Source organism: Lepidochelys kempii, chromosome 5 (genome assembly GCF_965140265.1).
Source record: "Lepidochelys kempii isolate rLepKem1 chromosome 5, rLepKem1.hap2, whole genome shotgun sequence".
Classification (NCBI taxonomy): domain Eukaryota; kingdom Metazoa; phylum Chordata; order Testudines; family Cheloniidae; genus Lepidochelys; species Lepidochelys kempii.
The window spans coordinates 128,800,920-128,819,837 of NC_133260.1; the positions used below are offsets into that span (position 1 = coordinate 128,800,920).

The 18,918-nt window shown below is 41.2% G+C and overlaps 1 protein-coding gene across 4 annotated transcripts in view; it reads right to left on the reverse strand.

The window, feature by feature from the left end:
• DGKQ (diacylglycerol kinase theta) overlaps positions 1–18,918 on the reverse strand; it is a 172,716-nt gene that overhangs the window by 50,955 nt on the left and 102,843 nt on the right. For all 4 annotated transcript variants that reach the window (XM_073345802.1, XM_073345805.1, XM_073345803.1 and 1 more), the window contains 4 exons: positions 17,768–17,824; positions 6,372–6,472; positions 4,623–4,846; positions 3,538–3,628 (listed from right to left, as the gene is read on the reverse strand). In XM_073345802.1, the coding sequence (XP_073201903.1) occupies positions 3,538–3,628; positions 4,623–4,846; positions 6,372–6,472; positions 17,768–17,824 (473 nt within the window). The remainder of the gene's footprint in view (positions 1–3,537; positions 3,629–4,622; positions 4,847–6,371; positions 6,473–17,767; positions 17,825–18,918) is intronic.

Sequence of the window (18,918 nt, forward strand, 5' to 3'; positions counted from 1 at the left end):
AGGTAACGCATTCCAGTGCTTCACCACCCTCCTAGTGAAAATGTTTTTCCTAATATCCAACCTAAACCTCCCCCACTGCAACTTGAGACCATTACTCCTTGTCCTGTCATCAGCTACCACTGAGAATAGTCTAGATCCATCCTCTTTGGAATCCCCTTTCAGGTAGTTGAAAGCAGCTATCAAATCCCCCCTCATTCTTCTCTTCCGCAGACTAAACAATCCCAGTTCCCTCAGCCTCTCCTCATAAGTCATGTGTTCCAGTCCCCTAATCATTTTTGTTGCCCTCCACTGGACTCTGTCCAATATTTCCACATCCTTCTTGTAGTGTGGGGCCCAAAACTGGACACAGTACTCCAGATGAGGCCTCACCAATGTCGAATAGAGGGGAACAATCACATCCCTCGATCTACTGGCAATGCCCCTTCTTATACATCCCAAAATGCCATTGGCCTTCGTGGCAACAAGGGCACACTGTTGACTCATATCCAGCTTCTCGTCCACTGTAACCCCTAGGTCCTTTTCTGCAGAACTGCTGCTGAGCCATTTGGTCCCTAGTCTGTAGAGGTGCATGGGATTCTTCCGTCCTAAGTGCAGCACTCTGCACTTGTCCTTGTTGAACCTCATCAGATTTCTTTTGGCCCAATCCTCTAATTTGTCTAAGGCCCTCTGTATCCTATCCCGACCCTCCAGCATATCTACCTCTCCTCCCAGTTTAGTGTCATCTGCAAATTTGCTGAGGGTGCAATCCACACCATCCTCCAGATCATTTATGAAGATATCGAACAAAACCGGCCCGAGGACTGACCCTTGGGGCACTCTACTTGATACCGGCTGCCAACTAGACATGGAGCCACTGATCACTACCCGTTGAGCCTGACAATCTAGCCAACTTTCTATCCACCTTAGAGTCCATTCATCCAGCCCATACTACTTTAACTTGCTGACAAGAATACTGTGGGAGACCATGTCAAAAGCTTTGCTAAAGTCAAGGAACAACACGCCCACTGCTTTCCCCTCATCCACAGAGCCAGTTATCTCTTCATAGAAGGCAATTAGATTAGTCAGGCATGACCTTCCCTTGGTGAATCCATACTGACTGTTCTTGATCACTTTCCTCTCCTCTAAGTGCTTCAGAATTGATTCCTTGAGGACCTGCTCCATGATTTTTCCGGGGACTGAAGTGAGGCTGACTGGCCTGTAGTTCCCAGGATCCTCCTCCTTCCCTTTTTTAAAGATGGGCACTACATTAGCCTTTTTCCAGGCGTCCGGGACTTCCCCCAATCGTCATGAGTTTTCAAAGATAATGGCCAATGGCTCTGCAATCACAGCTGCCAGCTTCTTTAGCACTCTCGGATGCAGCGCACCCGGCCCCATGAACTTGTGCTTGTCCAGCTTTTCTAAATAGTCCCGAACCACTTCTTTCTCCACAGGGGGCTGGTCACCTCCTCCCCATGCTGTGCTGCCCAGTGCAGTAGTCTGGGAGCTGACCTTGTTCATGAAGACAGAGACAAACAAAAGCATTGAGTACATTAGCTTTTTCCACCTCCTCTGTCACTAGGTTGCCTCCCTCATTCAGTAAGGGGCCCACACTTTCCTTGACTTTCTTCTTGTTGCTAACATACCTGAAGAAACCCTTGTTGTTACTCTTAACATTTCCTGCTAGCTGCAACTCCAGGTGTGATTTGGCCTTCCTGATTTCACTCCTGCATGCCCAAGCAATATTTTTATACTCTTCCCTGGTCATTTGTCCAATCTTCCACTTCTTGTAAGCTTCTTTTTTGTGTTCAAGAGCAGCAAGGATTTCACTGTTAAGCCAAGCTGGTCGCCTGCCATATTTACTATTCTTTTTCCACATGGGGATGGTTTGTCCTTGCAATCTCCATAAGGATTCTTTAAAATACAGCCAGCTCTCCTGGACTCCTTTCCCCCTCATGTTATTCTCCCAGGGGATCCTGCCCATCAGTTCCCTGAGGGGGTCAAAGTCTGCTTTTCTGAAGTCCAGGGTCCATATTCTGCTGCTCTCCTTTCTTCCCTGTGTCAGGATCCTGAACTCGACCATCTCATGGTCACTGCCTCCCAGGTTCCCATCCATTTTAGCTTCCCCTACTAATTCTTCCCGGTTTGTGAGCAGCAGGTCAAGAAGAGCTCTGCCCCTAGTTGGTTCCTTCAGCACTTGCACCAGGAAATTGTCCCCTACACTTTCCAAAAACTTCCTGGATTGTCTGTGCACCGCTGTATTGCTCTCCCAGCAGATATCAGGGTGATTGAAGTCTCCCATGAGAACCAGGGCCTGCGATCTAGTAACTTCTGTGAGTTGCCGGAAGAAAGCCTCGTCCACCTCATCCCCCTATCCGGTTGTCTATAGCAGACTCCCACCACGACATCACCCTTGTTGCTCACACTTCTAAACTTAATCCAGAGACTCTCAGGTTTTTCTGCAGTTTCATACTGGAGCTCTGAGCAGTCATACTACTCCCTTACATACAATGCAACTCTCCCACCTTTTCTGCCCTGCCTGTCCTCTTGGGTTGAATGTGCTGCAGACAGAGCATCGCGAAGTACAGCAGCACTCAACAAACAGCTATTATGGGCAGCCATGCTAGGAAGTCTGCTGGACAAGAGTTGCACCTTTGAAAGCCTGGTCTCTTCAACTTCAGGTCTGCCATGGAACCAGTAATGGGAATCAAACAGTTCTCTCTAAACTATACTAAAAATAAAACTTGACTTAACAGTTAACTTATCCTAAGTCTAACATAAACTATGAAACAGTAAACTAAGGCACCACGGTCTTCTAAGTGAAGGAGCTGGCTCCAAAGGAACCCAATAGGTGTACGTCCATTTGTTGCTGTGGATGGAAGATGCTAAGGCAGCTGAGGGTACTGCATCCCATTTTATCATCTTGCCCTTGGCACATTCAGGAATGCAGATGGGAAGGACAGGAGAGATGCATGAGTGCGTCAACAGGCCCTACTATGAGAAGGTTCCACCATGTGACCTGCACTAGCCAGCACATCCCACGAGCTGGACAATGCAGAAGACACCTCAAACAAGAATGCAAGGTTTTCTCCCGTTCCAGCAGGACTTGGTCTTGCATATCAGCCTGATTTCAATATTCAAGAGATACACAAGCACAAAAGACATATGCTCTAGATTGAGAATTCTCCTCTTTGTATGTGTAAATTTGCTTGGCCTGTAAGAAATGGACGAGGCTTTCAGTATAGAGCTATTCGGTCTGTTGTATTATGCAGTGCGGTAGCCATGTCAGAAAGCTTGTCTCTCTCACCAAAAGAAGTTGGTCCAATAAAAGATATCACCCTACCCACCTTGTTTGTCTGTTTTATTATGTTCAGGTAATGTTTTATCCCCAATTTTGGCACTATGCAAGGCAGGAGTTATAATTCGCTGAGCATTAAGACTATTTAGTACAGGGAAAGTCATACATAAAGTTTTTGTAAAGTATGCTTTTTCTTTTGAATGAACTGTTTGGATAGTTCATACAAGGCACAAAGAAATGGTAATGAGCTTTATATCGCTTACCTGCCGTCCTAATTGCAGGAGAACTTCTTTAATTACTGTCTCGGTGGTGCTTTCCTTATCTATTCGTAGGGAGATATATGCCATTCCCACTCTAGACAAAAAAAATCTTTAAAATTAAAATCACTTATGCAGTTGGATTAGCTCAGGAAATTGTACCAGGATCCAAAGAGCTTCCCTCTAAGATCCCAGTTACAATTCAGCCCCATTCAGTAAAAAACTTGTTACCAGCTTATAAAATTCAGCTGTCCACAAGCCTCAGTCCCACTCACACTGGACAGGTGGGAACCCACTATCCCGGAGACCAGTCACTGAAGCCTCAATACTGCTGGTGACTTCACACATGTAGGCCTATATGAAGGCCCACTGAAACCCATGGGCCTCTGACTGTGCAGCCTCACTTGCAGGACCGTGGAGTAAAATTTTTGTCAATACAATTGGGACCAAGTTGGCAATCTCAGCAGTAAGGACAGATACACAACTCATGAAACAATTCGGGAACCTTTGGGATGAAAGGTGCAACTATAAAATGAAAGTGACTATAAACTGATCAGTCTTATTTCACTGTGGAGGGTGCATAAAATGCAAAACAGTTTCAGTAGTAAAAAACAAGTAAGGTTTAAAAAAAACCTGTTTTAATCATCTAACCTATTACTAACATGGAAAAGAATGTAACATACATATCTTTATCTTAATGTTCCCTTTAAAAATATGAAGTTCTCACAAGAAAGCTTCTGCTCATCATTTGTATATGGATACAATTTGCTTAAAAAGTTATGTCTCCTTGGATTAATACGTGCTACAACTAAACAAAGATGCCCGATCATGCACAGGCACCTGTTGACTCTTAAACATGCACGACTGGGGGCTAAATCATGTAATAGTTAATGTCAGAGTCTAGAAATGAAGAAAAATGAAAGCTAAAAAAATAAATATCTGTTATACCAACAGAGATCCTTGAAATGTAGTGGATTTTGTCCTCCTTTACCCTCATGCAACTTTAAAGACTGCAAAACATTTTCCTGGCCACAACAGAAGGCAAAATTGTCTGACCAGAGTAACCTTGCAAAAAGAAGGAAAGCACTCACTTCAGCCAACCAGGATAAATTCTTATTATTTCGTGATCCTTAGGTTTGGCTCTGATGATCCAAGCTTCGGGAACCACCTCTCTGAACACTGGACCTGGGTTGGTTTCTTCAGTGGCATCATTCCTGTTGATGATGTCATCAGAAAACAAGGTCTGCTGAGAAAATGTCTGGAGCTCATAGTGCTGTTGATCATCATTTACGTAGTATGCCCTCAGCGCTGCCTCCTACAACACCACAGAAAATAGAGTGATTTGCCCTCCTCTGAAAATGTGCACTGATGTACGGTTGGGACACAGTTATGAAATTCAGTCAGTTCACTTACTCTAAAAGAGTCTTTTAAAGGAGCATAAAAACAGCTGATAGGCCACTATAGAAAATAAGCATATAGTTTCACAATGAAGTTTTAGTGATATAAAACACAAGAGGAAATTTCTCACCAGAATCCCAATATATAGCTTTTGATGGTGCCCGGAGTATTTTTGTCTAGCTATTGATTTATCATTTTAATATAAATGTAGTGAGATGCAATAGAGACACAGCTTCAGGATTCATTCTTGTACGGAGAGGTAAGTTATACTTCTCTGTGCTATGGGGCATACAGCTGCCTGCCTTTGATCCAGGTTTAAATCAAAGAGACCACTTTAAGCCCTGGATGCGCTAATCATCCCTGCTTCACAGTCACTCCATTCCCCAGGTCCACATCACCCTCTTTGGGGCTCTCCTGGCCAGGTAAAGACACTCCACCTGCAGCAGAGAGAACTTTGTAGCCTTCCTGTGCCATTACAGCCCAGTTCCAAAACTGGAGACCCTCTATCACAGCCCGCATCATCTTCAGCCACCACAGACCCTGGAGCGAATATGTCCCAGGATGGCACTTTTTGTGGACTAGGAATTCTTTTTAATTTGGGAGAAGACAACAGCCAAAATAATTATGCTTGAAAAATACCAAGCAATCCTAAATAGCAAACATTTTTTGCACTGCATATTATCTTTAGATATGGATCATCAACAGTAATTTTCAAAATTTCAGTTAATTTTGAGCACATTATCAATGCAGAAGAGGGTATATAATGCAGAAGAGGGTATATAATAACCGTTATTTATTGACTGAAGCTGAAAAACATTGGTAATATTCTATATAGGTTCCTACCCTGCATCTATCAGAGTGCTTTTAAGGAAGAGCTCCTATCATTCTGTCTTTTCCCTCATTCGGCAGAGTGTTGGGTTTTTATTCAACAGCAATTTTAGTACGCCTCGTTTGATAAACAGAAAAATGGATATAAGTAGCAGTCTTGAAAGATCGTTTGTTTCATGTATGTGTAACCCTCTGGTGACTTTCCAGACTGAAGTTAAAATAATTAAATACTATATATTTAGAGAGAAAAATAGGGGGCTTGTTAGTAACCCTGGTATACTAGCCAATATCCCAGCTATCACTAAAACCACATTTGAATGTTCGACAGGATAGGTGAGTTACAGCTTAACACATAACGGTTGCTGCATACATCTATGAAGTCTCTGCAGTCTGCACATCTAACCTCAGTACCTCATAAAATGGTCGGAAGTACCAGGAATATCAACAGTGCTAGATAGAACCAAATTATGTTCTAATATTCTAGCTAAGGTACAAGCAGGTTTTGTCATCGTCGTTGTGAGATGCATTACATTTGTAAATCATTGTATGTTGGGATAGCTGGAAGCCAACATAATCTATCAGACAACAACGTTATCCATTTGAGAGTCTCTTACCACAACCTCTTCACTTTTTGCAATCCTTGGAACGGAAATCAGTCTAAATTGATTGCGTTTTACTGCATCATTACCATCAAATATCTTTAATGTTTGTTTACCTAAAGAAAACAAATATTTACGTTACCACAACAACATTTAATATATTCATGTCACAATAAGAAGTGCGTACGCAACTAGTGGACAATGCAACTTACAAAAATCTGTTTTTAACCAGTTTTAAAGAGTAACATTTATTTGCATTTTCTTAAGTTTACTTTTATTTTCCTGCTGTTAGGCTAAAATGTAACTTAACAAGAGGAAAATGAACTAAAAATTTCTTTCAAATGGCAATTTCACAATCAGTTTTCATCCAAGTATTTTGTCCATGATTTTCTAATTATTTCCCCCTTAATTTCTAATCTTTACCAATTCAGCAACCTGGAACCCAAAACAACAGACTGATGCGTCAGAACAGTTGTGGCAAGTCTGATGACTATGATTTGGAGAACAAAACATTGTTTAAAATAACCAGTATCTACAAGCCAATTACATGTCAAAGGGAAAATTTAAAATTGCCCCACATATTTTTAAAAATTAAATGTTTTCCTGATCTGCATTATATTTTAAATCTAAAATCTTCAATAAAAACTGCAACAAATCATGAACTATAAGTAGACAGCAAACTAATACCTCCCAAATGGCGATGAATGAAGGCTTTTGGTTTCAGCCCTCCACAAAATGGAGGTAGTAGTGGAATCTGGTACACTCCACTGAACATTTTTTTAAAATATTAGTTAATTACACAAATTTAAAACAAATTCTAACTCTGCACACAAATCTTACAGAACGTTTGGGGGTTTTTTAAGCCGGTGTAAGACCACCAATCCAACAGAGTCATCTTGCCACCTGCAACATGGGGGTCAAATTTGTTTCATTAATAAGGGGCTACAATCTGAGGAACACCTTTCACTCTTCTGATCCCATTACTACAGAAGAGGTGTGAGGAGTAGGGGGGTAGTTATATTTAGTCCCCTCCACAGTCTCCAATGAACAGAGAAGTCCAGCAATATATCATGGCTGTTACCCAGTTTCCTGCACAAAAGACAAACCGTTTTTGCTCTAGAGGTGTGATTAACAGTTTGAACTCTAGGTCACTCTTCACTGGCAACGTTGGGAGCACTCTCAAACAAATCCGATGTCATAACCAACCCCTCCTCATGCATTCAGCACACACTGATATGGTCACAAACACAGCACAACCTTTAAGGAATGTGGGCAAATACCTTTTACCATTAAGCTAATAAAAGCCTGAAAGATAATCCTTTTTGTACCTTGATATGAGGCATGTGAAGAATGAATCCTGAGCTCAACAGAAATAAATGTATGTGCACTTAATTATGCTGGTTTGCAACTTCTTCCCTCACTTGGAATTAGTTCAGAGTATGACAGCAAGGACTCAAGGGGTTTTGCCCGCAAATAATCTTGATATCTATGTTCCATTTATTGTGTTAACCCATCAGAATTTCCCACAAAAAGAGGACAGCAGATGAGATGGGTGGACATGGACGAGTAAAATGAAAAACTAGCTACTGCAAAAACAAGGTATAGAAGCGCAGAAACCTATAGAGATATCCAGCCCAACTCATCTCTTTAATCAGGCACCCAGACACTACAATGATGGGCAAACCATCAACACCGACAATAAATATGCAGCCAGGGCACTTCAATATCTTGCTGCAAGCTTTCAGAGCCATCTGAGACATGGAAACAGCATCTCCTATGGATCATCTCTGCTTCTACTATATATTCTGTCACCACGATTAACAGGCCTGGCTTGGAACAAATGGTCCATACCAAATTACGCTCATAACGAACAGAATCTTTCCAAACAAAAGGCCTATATTTCTATGGCCCTTGCCCTTGGCCTATTGTCCTGCAATAGGAAGTGCAAGACTTCTATTTCCTTTCCACTTTTCTTAAGAGGTAAAGCCCACACATTGTAAAGGTACTGACAGAGATTTGGGGTGGGGAAGAGGGCAGGAAGGTATTTGTTAGTTTTCCCCCTCCTCTATGATTTTGCTTCTCCATTGCTTCCCCCACCCCCATCATAACACAAAAGTTATGGCCTGTTAAGGTACTGCCAGCGTCTTTTGGGCATGACTCCCAGAATTGTATAACTTCATACCTGCAGGTGAAGGCGTCCAGACAGCACTATGAACAAGTTCCACTCAGTGTGGAAGTGATAAGCAATACGGACGTAAGTCTGGTTCTCAGGCCCAGCAACTCACTCTCTTCTGGTATTCATGATGGCAATATTGTACAAAATGGGTGCAAGAGCCAAGATCTTGTCTATATTACATTTTTACAAGGTATGTGTTATAGCCACGAGCTTTTATGCACAAGTGGCTGCAAGTGTCCTGTTTATTCTCCTCGTTACAACAGTGGCTACAACAGCTATGAAAGAAACCAGACGTGGAGATAAAAATTCTCCAACTCTGTGTGATGACAAGCAAGGAGAGCTGGGCTGTATTAAACAGCAGAGATACTAGCCTTGCACAGAAGGCTCCCATGAGGTGGGGGGAGGGGGAGTGGGATGCTTTAGTTTGTTGAAAAGTGTTTACTTCAATTGGCCTTTTACTCAACACTTTCTTCTTCAGGGTCACCCTGCTACTTCCCCCTCACTCATGCTACTTCCATCATATGGATCTTCCCTCTTGCCATACTATGGCAGTATGGATGCTGCTCCTTTTGCGGCCCATCAATGTTGCCCTGAGCATTGGTCCTTCAGGAGCTGAGCACAGGACACGGGTAGGAGCTTGTGACCTAAGGCTCTGAACTGTGATTCACCACAACCAGATCACCATGCCAGCAGCTCAGGGGGAAAGACCCATTTTAAAGTAGAGCTCCAAACTCCCCCAAACACAAGCACCCAAGGGCTTCTACTGTACACTCTGCAGCATGTACAAGAGGAACATTTAATTACTCAGCAGGAGCTTAGTCAAAGCAGCTGTCAGGAGTAATTAAGGATCACTACAATATAAGACAATACAATAAGTGCTCAAATTTTGCCTCTCTTACGTGGATGTTTTACAACCACCTTAAGCTACTGTACACACGCATCATCACTACTGTGTTCTGATTTTCCGTGACAAGGGAGAAATGTACTGAATTTATTTTAGGGTTTTTGGATACCATGGAGATCGGTCCAGTCCTGAAGCAGGGTGGGCAGAGCATAGATAGACAGCTCTGCACTGCTTAAGGCTGTAGTAAGACTGATGAAAGGGTAAAGATGTCAAGTTTAGGAAATGCCTCCTTCAACTAAAGGATTCCCACTATTCACCATAAGCCTGAAGAAGTCTCTCCCTGTGGGGAAAAAGGAAGAAAGAGGAGAAGAAAACCTTTTAGGAATCACAACACTGAAAATTCTGCAGCCAAAGGCTGTATCCGTGGCCCCCTGTTCAAGTGCTGTCACCTCTATAGTGCTGTTCACTTCAGCCCTTTCCACTGCACTCAGAGAGCACGTAGCGCGATCTGGAACAAAAAGGCCTCAGCTACGTTTGAAGCCACTGCTGGAGAGGAAATGGGTACAAGGTAGCGTAGCAAATAAGGGGTGGAAAGGCGGGTGCTTACAGAAGGAAAAAAGAGTAACTATAACGCTCAACTCAAAGACATCTTGAACCAACCTACCAATTCAGCCATCTGCATTACAAACAATGCTTACAGAAGCAGCAGCGAGAGCTATACCTTACCGGTCTCCACCTTCCCCGATTTTGCCAAAGATTTCATTCCTGTCTATTGCCACAGTGGAATGAACTTTGGAAGCAGACCTCAAGTTTCTTCTTTCCTATAGGAATGCTTTAAAAATAGGTATCTAAAGAGCAATCTTATAGAAGCCTCACAGTGCCTAAGATCATTTTAAGAAACACACGATCTAGATATAGTCTATTGACTGACAACATTAAGAGAGCCCAAATTCTTTTTCCAGAAGCTGGCTTGGGGATATAATGATAGGTGGTAAAGATTGGAAGTGTCCTCAGATAAATGGAAATCCTTATGTATTTATTTGGCATAATCCATCTTAAAAGGTCTGTTGATTGAGTCTGGTATTACAATCTGATGAAAGACTGTGTCTGCTTTACTTCACTTCAGCTGCTGGGAATGAACTCATGCAAGGCCACTTAACTAGGATTATGCAGAATGCCCTTTGATCTAATAAGAACTAGAATGTCTGTCCAGATTCAAGTCAGCACAGTGAAGTTCTTTCAACAGGACTTTTTTTTTTAAATGTTACACTTTTTAGAGTAGGACATACAATTTTTTTTATTTATTTTTTTTTTTTTGGTGGTAACGACTGTATTCTAAGAGAAAGATTTGTATATGATTACACAACTCTTCCTCTAGATTGACAATCAGGTCCACATTCTGAAATGAACCCCACACTTTTCATTCTGATGCTAATGCTCAAAGCAGTCGTTATTAAAATTAGTCATCTAGGTATGACACCCCTTCTTTGGTCAGCATCTTATTACCACAACTCGTCATTTGTACAAATATTTCTATTCTGAGCTGTGTGTAAACCCACCACAAAGGGGTCATTATATAAATAATGACAGGTTTCAGAGTAGCAGCCGTGTTAGTCTGTATTCACAAAAAGAAAAGGAGTACTTGTGGCACCTTAGAGACTAACCAATTTATTTGAGCATAAGCTTTCGTGAGCTACAGCTCACTTCATCAGATGCATTCAGTGGAAGATATAGTGGGGAGATTTATATACACAGAGAACTTGAAACAATGGGTGTTACCATACACACTGTGATGAGAGGGATCACTTAAGATGAGCTAATACCAGCAGGAGAGCGGGGTGGGAGGAGAAAACCTTTTGTAGTGATAATCAAGGTGGGCCATTTCCAGCAGTTGACAAGACTGTCCGAGGAACAGTGTGTGTGTGGGGGGGAAATAAACATGGGGAAATAGTTTTACTTTGTGTAATAACCCATCCACTCCCAGTCTCTATTCAAGCCTAAGTTAACAGCAACCACATACCACACAACAGAACCACTAACCCAGGAACCTATCCTTGCAATAAAGCCTGTTGCCAACTGTGTCCACATATCTATTCAGGGGACACCATCATAGGGCCTAATCACATCAGCCACACTATCAGAGGCTCGTTCACCTGCACATCTACCAATGTGATATATGCCATCATGTGCCAGCAATGCCCCTCTGCCATGTACATTGGTCAAACTGGATAGTCTCTACGTAAAAGAATAAATGGAGACATATCAGATATCAAGAATTATAACATTCATAAACTAGTCGGAGAACACTTCAGTCTCTCTGGTCACTCGATTACAGACCTAAAAGTCGCAATATTACAACAAAAAGACTTCAAAAACAGACTCCAATGAGAGACTGCTGAATTGGAATTAATTTGCAAAATGGATACAATTAATTTAGGCTTGAATAGAGACTGGGAGTGGATGGGTCATTACACAAAGTAAAACTATTTCCCCATGTTTATTCCCCTCCCCCCCACTGTTCCTCAGAGGTTCTTGTCAACTGCTGGAAGTGGCCCACCTTGATTATCACGACAAAAGGTTCCCCCACCCCTCTCTCCTGCTGATATTAGTTCATCTTAAGTGATCACTCTCCTTACAGTGTGTATGGTAACACCCATTGTTTCATGTTCTCTGTGTATATAAATCTCCCCACTGTATTTTCCACTGAATGCACCCGATGAAGTGAGCTGTAGCTCACGAAAGCTCATGCTCAAATAAATTGGTTAGTCTCTAAGGTGCCACAAGTACTACTCCTTTTCTTATTATATAAATAATTTGCATACAACTTGTCTGACTTCTTTTTTTTTTGGAAAAGATATTTAAATATTTGTAATTTATGTTAGATAAGGCTCTATTTATGTTAGTAGCCTCTCCAATTCTCATTGTTAAAGGAAAAGGCTAGGGAGATCAATTGTGAAATGAAGTTGGCATATAGCTTAACCTAAAAGCTTCTTCTTTCTACTATGTAACTAATTATAAGATGATTTCTGATAACAGTTATCAACTGATGTATCATACAAATGGCTCCTTGCAACAGATTTTTTTTCACCTCCTCAAGTCTTTAGTCCTCAAGTCGTCTCTTCTTACAACTAAATCATAGTTTCACCTTTTGAAAGGGGCTTTTATCTTTCCCATCAATGGGTTCTTTCAGAGCTGTTCAATTTATAGAGCAAAACTGGTTTGGTTTTGTTGTTTTTTAAGCAGGAAGCTACTGCAAGGTCAGTGTTAGGTACTTGTTTACCAAACCATGAAACCTGATTCAGAAACACTGAGTTTCTTTGGGGACAGGATATGTAATACTTGGTGAAACCAAAACAGATTTCCTCATATTCTGAGAGTTTTGTGAAACTCTCAGAAACTTTTTACTTTTCAAAAATCTTAAGCACAGCTTGAAAAATATATCTATCAATGATGAGTGGGAAGCTTTTCCCTGGCAAGCACAGGAGCCTAATCTGACAGTATCAGCTGAATTTAAGGTTTTGAAAAACAAGAAAATCTTCCAAATCCAAACGGAGTGCAAACCAACTGCAGTGCTGTCTTCCTTACCCTGGCTGCTCCCCTACCTGGATTTCTACTGCTCTCAGCTGCGCCAAGCAGCAGCAAAGAGAAATTAGCAAGATTCTGGTCAGTTTCATTGCTGCCACTCAAAACCCAGTTGGGTAGCTATGAAACTGACATGAATCATGTAAATGTCATGCTGTTGTTCCTTCGAAAAACCAACCTCTTTCCCCATGTCATCCTGGTTCTCTGAATATATCACTGGTCGTTTCATCAGTACTGGGGTCTCACCTTCTTACCATGAGACAGGCTGAAACTTCAGCTCTAAGGGATTTTGGGACCACAAGGCTGTGAAAGCTGCCAGTCTTTCACACAGTGGCTACATGCTCACCCTGAGCCTTAACAGCTGTTCATGGAACTTTTTCACACATCTGCCATGAGCTCCACTGCAGATTCCAACCACAGCAGCATCTGATCCACTTTCCTCTGTTCACCTCTAGCTTCAGGGGACACGGATCATAGGCTTTGAATCCGTCTGAGCAGTGCCCCAGAGGAATAAGCTGCACCCATGACTACCTCTGAAGCACTGTAATGAGCTCAAACGTCTTCTTCAAAAAAGCCTGGACTTGTCTGTGGAGCAGAGTGAAACCCCACCTTTGAGATCTATTCTCTCCTTTGCCACTCTGGAAAGTGCAACACCCACTCGCAGATCCTCAGTAAACACCTCCGTTTCTCTGTCAACAGATTCAGCACTTGCCCAAGCAGGGTGCAGAGCCAACTGATCCGGGCATGTCCACTCTCACATCACAATGTCCTACCCCATGACCTGGAGGTTGGGGACCACCGGACAAACAGGCTGCAGTCTTGATGGGCAACAGATGGGGGCAAAGGCCCACTTTGCCCCTTTTTTCTTGGATATGATCCTTTAGGCCCTCCCACCCCCACAATGAAGGGAAGGGAGAGAATATTCCTTGGCAGCTGCCCCAGTGTTGTCCTCTTGGTTACTCCCCGGGAAACCTGTGGGTGTCAGATATGCTAAGTCCCACAACAGGCAGTAAGCAGCTCCCTGGGGACAGCTACGAAGTATGGGTGTCCCAGTGCAAGGGGAATTTCTGGGGTCACAAGCTCCTCTTTTCCCTTCAGTCCTCTGCATCTGCCAGCAAAAGTAATGATCTTTCCACCTGTTGGAAATACCAACAATAAGCTTACACAGAGAGCAAGCCCCCTGTGTACAGGGGATGACACCTCCAAACACATTTTGCATACTATCCCCATCTGCTGCCAGGGACAAATTATACCTAAGCATCTGGACTGGCATACGGGATCAAAGAGAATCTGCAAACAGGACAGACTGAGTGAAAGTGCGATGGCAGTCTTAATTTATTAATTCATTAAACCAAATCATAAAAACCGTAAAGCTAAAATAAAATCAATCAATCAAAGACGACAGCGTGTGATGCTCAGAATGTCTTTATTCCTTTTCAAAAGTCACACACTGACAATCCAGACAGAGGAGGTGGTTTGAGCTTTGCATCACACTAAAGCCATCAACCTGGCTGAAGCTCTACTCTGCACAACAGCATCTTTCAAAAGATGTTTGTTACTCTTAAGTGTCAATGGGAAGTAGCCTCGGGAAGAATGGCCCAGTGCCTAACACGATACACTGTAAATCCCAGTCTGTAATGAACACCCTTTGAGAATAATCACCACAGAGTTTTACCTGTTGTTTGGGCAGCAGGGGGTTCTCATCACCAGCCGTGACCGACAGAAGACTTAAATGAACAAAAACATCAGGGCCTGATCATGCAAGCTGCATGTACCCTCAACCTGCCTTGATTTCTGGCACACAACCAAAGGCAGAGTCTCTAACATCTTTATGTTCTGGGATCCCTGCAGATCCAGGAACTAAGAGCTCAACATAAATAATTTTTATTTTGAGAATTATGGAGCTCTCTCTTCTGGGGATTTGTTACATCCGTACGATATCATCCAAACAGTAGTATTTCCATCCTCTAAATCGCCAGTTATGAAGAAATATTAGCAATGATGGATAATTAAAGCCTGTTTTGTTGTTTGTTTGCCAGATTAGGACTGTGATTCTTTATGTTCAGCATCATTTTCAAACACGGCCTCAGCTAAGAACAATGTGCGTTGTCTCTAGGAACACAGAAATTGACATCCTGGGTATCCCGTCTCCAGTTATACTGTATAGTTTAACAGGTACAACCATCTGTGGGAACAACTCTTTTCAGGTTAGCTTAAACCCCTTCCCAAAAGACATGAGCTAAACACAGAAAAGGGCCTCACACCAGAATAAAAGGCTTTCATGACGGAATAAGAGTAACCACACAGGGATTACGTTCTATTGGTTAAAATTCACACTTTAGCTTATACCAATATAACTTTCCTGTGTAGACAAGCCTGTAGATGCTGCTTTATGCCCTGAAGCGTGAGGGTTCAGATCTCTTCCCAAACTCTTTTAAAAAATATTTACTATTGTAACTAGATATCTGTGCTACCCATCTAAAATATCCTAATTACCCCTGATAAGTTCTTGGCCTCAATAATATCTTGTTACAATAAGTTCCACAGTTTAATAATGCATTGTCTTAAAAAGCCTCTATCCGTTTTAATTTTTCTCTCTATCAATTTCATTTAATGTCCCCCTGTTCTCACATTATGAGAAAGGATGAACCAAAGATCCTAATGTAACTTTGTTTATAAACCATTCTTTATTTTATACACTTTTTATCATGGTTCTCGTTTGTTCGTTCTCTAACGAAAATAGCGTGTCATACAAACCAAAGTTGGCCAGACATCCTTTCACATCCTAAAAAATATCCTGTGTGTTATTTTTCACTGCCCTTTTTTTTTTTTTTTTTTAAACAGACCTGTATCTGTGAGGTAAACTGAAAAAAACACAACAGCTACATCTTTTCTGGAAGATAAATAGCAGGCTAGCTACCATAATTGTAAAGGTGACCACCCTTTCTAGTATCATGTTCCCTTGCACAGTAAAAGTCTGTGCACTCTGAAAGAAGAGCTTGACTTGAAACAGTGATGCAACAAATTTAAAGATCCCTCCTGCAAAGTCAATGAGTGGATCTCTCGACCCCTTGGGCTACATACAGCAGGGGGCAGGATCAGCTGTAGGAGGAGTAAAGCCTTACTACCTGGTATCAGTTACATTAATATCTGAAAGTGTCAAAACAATGATTAATCAATACTTCCCACTGAGCACAATGCCTTCGTTTTCAATAGAAGCATTAGAATTTCTCTCCTTCTAACACAGTGATCATCAAAAATCATGGCATGAAAGAGAGCCAGTTATACTGGAACATCTGTATCAATTTATGTTGTGTTAATATATAGTAAGGGGAAGCAATTCATTTTAGTACAACCACTTTATTTAAACCACAGGATTAAAGATTCTTTGCGTTAGTCTTTGAAAATGTACAGCGTGTTCCTGTTCTCCCAAGTTTTACTGATTGACACTGTAGAGAAATATGTGTAAGGAAAAACAACGTTTAGAATCTCTTTTTGAGCACAATGTCTTCATCTTCTTGGTCAGTCCGTATAAAATAAGGCGTATTGGATTAAAAGTGTCAACCAAGCCATCTGAGATACCAGGATAGACATCTCACTCCCTTTGACAGCCACTGATGGAGAAATACCAGCCTCAGTCAGTAAGACATAGAAGTAAAAACAGGTGCTGGCACATAAAGGATTATTTCGCTTTGCTATTTGAAAAGCTGCCCACTGGAAAATGTGCAAGTTTATTTGACAAACCACAGCTGGTCACAATCTGATCCTACAATATGGAAGTATGTGGGGTGTCATAAATTCCTCATAGTCATCCAGAGAGAGTGAAGTTTAAACCCTATTTTAAAATAAAGGGGACGTACTAAACACATTTGAGCACACTGTCAGAACTATGCTAAGTATTGATCTGGAATGGCCCTTGTCACATGGCAATTTCCTCAATAGTCTTAGATCTTGAAAGAACATGAAGGGGACACGGAAGGTTCTTTCTTTCTTTCCTTTTTCTTCAATCTACTTTTTCGTACTAGAGCCATTTATGCAACCACATCATGAAAAATGTGAAGATATGCTGGTTTTAGTCATTTATTCCACTTCCTTTTATTTTGTTTTAATAAACTGTGATTGACTACACTAGTCAAGAAAATGAGATTAATAATAGCTAATATCAAACACAGAGCAGTCAATGGGTACAAAAACTGTACTACGCACTTGCAAATGGACTTCAATCCTGACAAACAAACACCACTATCTTTATTCTTACTGGGCCTCACCTGAGCAGAGGGTAGACCTCATTTTACTTATGTCCTTGGTAAGATTTGAACCCAAGTAGCCACGGATGAAAGGCTAGTGCTTTAAAGAAATGTACTGCCTGCCCTCCAAATCTATCACTTAACATTACCGGATCATTAAATACAAACACATGATTTCTCAACTGCTATTGTGAGAGATGCCTAGCTGTGACTTACAGAGAATACTATTTATAGAAAGCAATTAACTCCAGTGATACTGACCTGTGGAAAACACCTGGAGAGAAGGTTGACTGCAATGATCTAATGAATACCATCACCTCTTTTCACTAAAATGCTGAAGTGGATTTCACAGAAGGGCCTATCCATTATCACTTCATATACATAAAGATGTGCTGACCCAATATTGAATACACAAGATCTGTAATTACCATTAGAATGTAATTGTCTGACCAAAGTGAAGCTTTATTTAGGAGTAATATTCTTCATAAGGAAAAGCAGGTTAAGCTAATATAATAAAGGCTGTGTTGAGCCAATATTCCCAATTTACTAAAATTCGACTTACTTGAATCTGTTGAAATCACTGACCCTTGTGTTAAGCCATCAACATCCTCATCTTCATCTGTGGAAAGAAAAGTTTCAAGGAGAAGGTTACCTTTTAATTGCACAAAATAATAGTTGAATCTTATTTTAAAATAGTTTAATGGAAGTAACAAAGACAACAAAAGTCACAGGGGGCGCATACACTACAGCAACAACCACATTTCCTCTTCCAATTCTTAGCTTTTTAAAACTGAAATCACTACCACAACATCCCAATGAATGTAGCAGTGTAACATACACTGACAATAAGAATTAACATGTAACTACTGTGTGGGTTATAGCCTCAAATTCTCTCTCACTGATTGTCTCAGTATTACTATTTGCAAATTTCATCAACCTGTCATGTCTGCCTATAAATTAAAAATATACTTTCTGATCATAAGTTTTAAACTATGACATTGTAACAGGAATCAGAGTATTAAATGGTGTCCGATCAGATCTATCGATTTAATAAAAATAATTCTAGAACTGAATAGTTGCAAATAACACAAGATTTTGTTTGTCCAGCTCTAGAAGAGAAAACTTGAGTTGATTTATTACTTAAAACTGGGAGTCAAAGTATTAGATGATATTTGTAGTTTATATATTCAAATGTTTAATGTTGGCAAAATAATTAAGAGGAAATTACTGACCTTTGATTGTGCTTCTCTGAAGGTATCATCCTGACTGAAATCTCACTCCTGTGTCTCGCTTCTCTAGTGCAAGACGGATGGAACTTCCTCTTGACAGATTTCGTTCTCCAAGAGCAGCAATAGCAAGGTGGAACACAAGCCAGACCACCATACTGATAGACATGTGGCCTCCACACAGTTTAACTGCTGCCCTTGGAAACCTCCAATCAATTACTGACTGTGATTGGCCAAAAATAAAAAAAAATTAAAAAAAAAAAGTCAGCCAATAAAAAAATGATTGAAAATCTGACTCAAGAAGAGATGAAAAAAAATCAAGGCCCCCCCAAACACCGCTTCAACAAAGATAAACCTCCAGGATTTGAGGAAAGGTGGGTGAGTGAGTGAGAGAGAATCCTGATATAATGAAATCTTCAAAGATGCAGAATTACAGGTCAGTAATTTTCCCTTCTCTAAAACTACCATTTACCAGAATTCTCACTAC